Source organism: Arachis duranensis, chromosome 5 (assembly GCF_000817695.3).
Source record: "Arachis duranensis cultivar V14167 chromosome 5, aradu.V14167.gnm2.J7QH, whole genome shotgun sequence".
Taxonomy (NCBI): Eukaryota; Viridiplantae; Streptophyta; class Magnoliopsida; order Fabales; family Fabaceae; genus Arachis; species Arachis duranensis.
This window is the reverse complement of record NC_029776.3, coordinates 46440459-46446889: the sequence shown is the minus strand read 5'-3', so window position 1 is coordinate 46446889 and position 6431 is coordinate 46440459. Positions and strand designations below refer to the sequence as shown.

General features: G+C 37.6%; 1 protein-coding gene across 1 annotated transcript; it reads right to left on the bottom strand.

Moving 5' to 3' along the window:
• Nucleotides 1-3335: 3335 nt before the first annotated feature.
• LOC127747436 (UDP-glycosyltransferase 708G1-like) lies at nt 3336-4963 on the bottom strand. The gene has a single exon (XM_052261286.1). The coding sequence runs from the start codon at nt 4861-4863 to the stop codon at nt 3478-3480; it is 1386 nt and encodes a 461-aa protein (XP_052117246.1). The 5' UTR covers nt 4864-4963; the 3' UTR covers nt 3336-3477.
• Nucleotides 4964-6431: the final 1468 nt, after the last annotated feature.

The window sequence follows — 6431 nt, the reverse complement described above, 5'->3', positions numbered from 1 at the left end:
CTTTTATGCCAGTTTGGGCGTTTAACTCCCGTTTTGGTGCCAGTTCCAGCGTTTAACGCTGGGATTTCTGAGGGTGACTTTGAATGCCGGTTTGGGCCATCAAATCTTGGGCAAAGTATGGACTATCATATATTGCTGGAAAGCCCAGGATGTCTACTTTCCAACGCCGTTGAGAGCGTGCCAATTGGGCTTCTGTAGCTCCAGAAAATCCACTTAGAGTGCAGGGAGGTCAGAATCCAACAGCATCTGCAGTCCTTTTTAGTCTCTAAATCAGATTTTTGCTCAGGTCCCTCAATTTCAGCCAGAAAATACCTGAAATCACAGAAAAACACACAAACTCATAGTAAAGTCCAGAAAAGTGAATTTTAACTAAAAACTAATAAAAATATACTAAAAACTAACTAGATCATACTAAAAACATACTAAAAACAATGCCAAAAAGCCACAAATTATCCGCTCATCAGCCTATAATCACCATTTGTGTTGGCAACTCCCGTATCTCAGGAAAAAAATCACTTTCCGCCCCAAATACCTACTCCATCTGGTTCGAACTACAGAAGTCTGAGAACAGAGTTGAAGTCTCAACCCCCCTCCATTTCCATGCCCTCCAAAACCCCAACTGCTACACCTCCAAAGCCACTAGCTCCAACACCACCCCCTGACCAGACCCTCCAGCCCCCAACTCCACCAACAGGACCGACCTGCACCACTTCCCCGACCAAACCCTCCAGCACCCACCTGCACCATTCCCCCGACTTAACTATCCATTACCACCACCCTAACCACACCCGGATCCACCTCCACTATGTCCCCAGCTAGCTTGATGACTCTGACTCTCCCTGGTCATCATCAACATCCTGTGTCTCATCCAATCCCCCAACCCCAATACATCATCGCCCCTGACCCATAGGCTGACAATATCGTGTGCCTACTCGCTCACGAGTAGCTCTACGATAGTTGTCTGGAAAGTTTGGTCCCTATTGTCTAGTGGACATAATGATATGACCCCGAACTAGAGCATCTGCAAGAATCCCAACCTGGCGAGGATCAACTAAATTCCGATCATGTGAAAGAAATCTACGGGCTACCTTGTACCACTAGTCAAAATACTCAACCGAGGATCGTGGATCTGGTACCAACTGAAAGTTAAGCACGCTCTGATGTCTCTGATCCCAATACTCATGCCATGTGGCGAATACCTCAGAAAACCAGTAGGTAGGTCCTCGACCTTCCTTCGATAATAGAACATCAATGTTGATGGCTGGTTCAGGAACTTGCTAAACTCCCCCAAGCTGGGATAGGACTCGGTCAACCTGATGCCACTCGATTGATGAAAAGTAAATCAACGCAGTAGTCGACTTCCATAAATGCGTGTGCTCAGGCCTGAGGATATCAAGATGGACAACTTGAATAACCTCTAGTGTATTGTATGGCATCCAAATAAACTGCGACATGTAAGATCGTCAGAGTCAAGTCGTGTGTGAACCATAAACGCAAACATGGAGGCACTATAATTGAACACAAGTAATGTGAGCTTATACTTACATCATCTCCCCTCAACATGTCTAGTTTGTGTCGAGTAGCAATGACCCAATGACCCTTCTCGTTTGATGATAGCATGCATCTACCCCCACCTGCAAGATTCATCATCATAGCCATTATACTTACGGTGAAAGTGGATCAAGCATAATAATAAGCATTATGTCTACAGTTAAAGTAGATCAAGCATAATAATAAGAATTATACTCACCTCGATGCAAGCGGCCAGAGATTGGCATCAAACCTTCTCGGCCTGAATGTGGGAAACCTCCAAAATATCCAAGACTGCAGCAATGCTAGTTGCCCAGCTAGGTTCTTAACATTTTGATTGGCAACTCTGTAGAGACACCTATACAACCAGGACAAAATAGCCGAACCCCAGCCGAGTCTGTCGAGATCCGCAACGTACGGGAGCCACCGTATGTAAACTCTGGCACCAGACTTGTCTCCAAAAAGCATCGTGGACAACAACATCATGATATAACCACGCACATAGACATGTACCGTCGCCTCTGTTGCGTCAGTCGGCATGACTTTAAACCTGTTTTGAAGCCAGTCGTACAACACGATGTACTCATCAATAGAATTCTCAAGAGGAAGTTCACCGAATAGAACTTCAAACCACTCCCACGCAGGCTTTCGACCCTCCATCAACTGCTCAAAGTTACTAAGACAACCACTAACTGAAAATCCATCAACAGTAGGACCGAACTGATATGCCACATCCTATAAAGTAACAGTGCACTCCCCAAATGACATGTGGAACGTGTGGGTCTCTAGACACCATCATTCAACAAAGGCACTAATCAGTGGCTCATTTAGCTTAAACCAATAATCATTCAGCCTAGCAACATGTAGTAATCCGGCACAATCTAGGTACGGCATAATATGGTTATGCAATATCATCTTCTGTTGCCTACAGTTGCTCCGTACACACCGGTTTGGCTGATAAAAGAATAATAAACACAATCGCAACTCAACAACGCATAATAACCAAAAACATATACCAGAAATCAAATTTACCCCTCAACCACACAACAACCACATCAATCTTAAGCATGTTAAGCCTAAAATTTACAAATTTCTAAAACTACAAGCTATATAGATTAACAAAATCACATTAACATAACTCAACATATCACCGTCATCAACTATATCAATTGTAAATCAATTTAACCACTAACCTCTTCGTCGATAAAATCCACAACATGCGCAATACCATTCAATCGGTACATGATGCCTTCGTTCCTCGTCATCTTGCACCACCCCCCTTCGCCGCCTTCCAATCTTCTACCGTCCACCGGTATCCACCCTCCACCAACACCAACTTTCCTCCGCCCAACCCATTGGTCAATTTTTCACTATGGGCCTCCTCCTCTCAAGCAAGTTACTCGCCGTTAATGGGGGATCACAAATGAGGCATTATTCTTGGGAAGGTAAGTAGGGTTGGGTTTAAACATGATTCGTCCTAGGCTATTGAGCATTGTATTTATGCACGTAAATCGTGCTGGGTTGTTGGGGTTAGGTAAACACATAAATCGTGCTAGGGTAGTATTGGGAGAGTTGGTTTGCACATAAATCATACTAGGGGGTAGAAGATTACGAAGTTGCACATAAATCGTGTTAGGGTAGTGGGTTTTAGGGTTAAAAAGTGTTACTCAACATAGGGTGGCACGATTTATATACATTTTATAACACACAAAGACTTGGAATGATTTATGTGTTTTTGAGCAATGCATTTCATGCATAAATCGTTCTAAAATAGCATGATTCATATATTATTTAAAACACAAAAATTAGAACAATTTATATATTATATAATTTAGAAAAATTACGTTTTCAAAATCTATTTAGAGAATCAAGTGATTTAGTTCTCCTATCAATTTATTTAAATAAAGAAAGCCTAATTTATATTCATAAGTTCTAACAGTGGTATCATTAACTCTTCTTCCACTCCTCAATGAGTTTATGAAGATTAATCTTAGAACTTCCACCAACACTTACGGCCTTCCTTGCGGCCATTTTCACTTGCTCAGCTTTGGCAAAGAAAGACTCATCGCTCATGAACTCTTTAATGGCGTCTCCAATTTCCTCCCCTCTCACCAACCTTTCCCCTTCCCAACCCCAATCCTTCTTCCAAATACCAAACCCTCCATTTGACACCACAAACTCTGCATTTACCTTCTGATCTCCTGCCAAAGGCCACCCCAATATGGGAACACCATAAAATGCTGCTTCCATAACTGAGTTCCAACCACAATGACTAAAGAACCCTCCAACAGCACTATGATCAAGAATCTGTCTTTGGTCAACCCATTCTTTAACTACCATCCCCTTATTCTCCTTTATTATCCTCTCCACAAGCTCAATTCCTAATACCCCTTCTAACCTTTTCTCTTCATCTTCCTTATCAACCTTGTTACCCTTCATAACCCACAGAAACCTGAATCCACTTCTCAATAACCCATCTCCGATCTCTCTAATTTGGTTACTTTCTAAAGCGGTTCTGCTTCCAAAGCAAACATATAGAACAGAACCATGAGGCTGTTCATCAAGCCACTTCAATGGCTCTCCCGTTTCGCATAATCCCTCAAACTCATAGCAGGGAACAAAGGGTCCAAGAGCATGAACCGGTGGCAAGTCTTTCACCAATTCCCCAGCGTTAAGAGCCTCAAGAGTCTTCGACTCCACCTCTTCAAACGTGTTGAGGAAGACACCATGTAGTTTTGTGACCTTAGGACTGTCTTCCAAGAAAAGCTTGCGGAAGATGGCGTTTTTGTCAAGAAGCTGCGGAGGGATCCATGATTTGGACACATATGAAAAACCTGGAATATCAAAACCATCTCTGTCAGATATGGATTCAGCTGCATTGGGGAAGCAGGAGAAGAAACAGAACATGGAAGCAGAGGAAGTGAACAAGATATAGTGAGGAACGCCAATGGCAGTTGCAATTGGAAGAACAGGTGAGATCAGTGTCATGTCATAGACAAATGACGATAAAGGTGGAGAGAGGGAGGACAAGAGAGGATGGAGAAGGTGGCAGGAGCGGCGAATGGCGTCGAATTGGAGGAAGAAAGGGTCTGCATTTGCAGTGTGAGAAGAAGGGAGAAGGTGAAGGTTGAGTTGGTTGACCTGTGGGAAAGCAGAGAAGAACTTTGAGAGAAGGTTTGATTCAGCGTTAGAAACGGTTGGTTTTGGGGTTATGAGTGTGACGTGGCAGTGGTGGTGGCAGAGCATTGCTGCAAGCCTTAGAAACGGGGTTAGATGCCCCATGCCTGCACTTGGCAAGAGAGCCACATGAGCAACACAAGAAGAAGAAGACATGGCTACTAAGGTCTTTCCTTCTTTTGAACTTTTGTTGGATCGGATGTAAAGGAAAAATGTTTCAGAGAAATGTTTTGCGTTGAATCTGATATATCATTTTTCTAACTCATCCAATTTGGTATTTTTTGGCCATGGACATTGCTTACTTATAATCATTAACTACTAAAATATTATTCATTATTATTATTATTATTATTTTTTATCATATTTAACGCACCGGCACCGCAAGATAGTAATAAAGAACAAGAGTGAATGCAAAACTATACTTGTCTATCGTCATAGGTATATATAAAAAATTAATCATCTTATAAAATACAAAATAATACTATTTATATACTAAAATTAATCATTAGTTGATTTAATAACTAAATTTGATGCACATATAATTTTTTTTATATTTTTTGTTCACTATTAATATTATAAGAAATACAAGAATATATTAATTTTGTTATTTTTCAGATTTCTTTTTTTATTTTTTATAACTAAACGAGTTTATTTATCTCGTGTATATATATTTATAATTCAGAGATATATTTAAATTCAATCTTAATAAACAAATGAAAGATACTAGTTTAATTTATATTTGTTATTTTTTTTTAAAATTAGGAATGAAACTCAAACCCACACTAACTTTTAAGTGAATATAAAAAAATTATACTATTTAAACTCTACTTCGTTACCAATTCATATTTATTGTTTACAAGAATTATTTTAACCGATTAAATTATACGTTAAACAAAAACAACTCTTTCATGTATTATGTACAAAAATATTATCTATATCTGAAACATTGAATTTGTATACAATGATGAGATTCTTACTATATTTTAGAGGAATACTTTTCTAAAATAATTAAAATAGGAGCAATTATATAACATAGAACAGGAGTTGACATCGATTTGTTTGCACTATGAAAAATCCAGCCTATTGGTTAATTATATAACATAGGACTTGTATTGAAAATGTTTGAAAATATCGACAACAATACTCTCTTATTTGTATGAGAACAAAAATATCTTTAAAATATTATAAAATGTGACAAAAAAAGTCTTTTTTTTAATGTGATAAATAATTTTTGTATTTGATAAATTATTTATGTATTTCATCTAAAATTTTATAAAAATATTTAAATAACAATTTAAAAAGTAAACATAAAAAACCAAATGAATATTCGATCTTTAGAATTTTTTATTTTTTTTGTTATTAACAAAAATAAATTGCGAATAATTATATCGAAATTTAATATCTAAAATATTTTTTGAAAATATATATTTAATGTTAGGTATTTTTACATGTCATTAATAAAAGTAGAAGATATTTTTATATTAGTGTATATGTATTTAAAATTTGAGAGCAATTTTAGTAGTTTATCTTAAATCTAAAATTGAAAAGAAAAAAATTAAAAAAAATTAACATAACATGTCTGGAGTTTAGAATTTACACTTTAATTATTAGTTTGAGAAATATTAAAAGGTTATTAAAATTTATTAATTTTGGTCATTAATTAACCATTAATATTTAAAAGTATGAATTAAATTATATTATTAGATTATTATACTAAAAAATTA

Excerpts from the sequence above, each read along its gene's own strand:
- LOC127747436 (XM_052261286.1), bottom strand. The coding sequence starts at position 4,863 with ATGTCTTCTTCTTCTTGTGTTGCTCATGTGGCTCTCTTGCCAAGTGCA.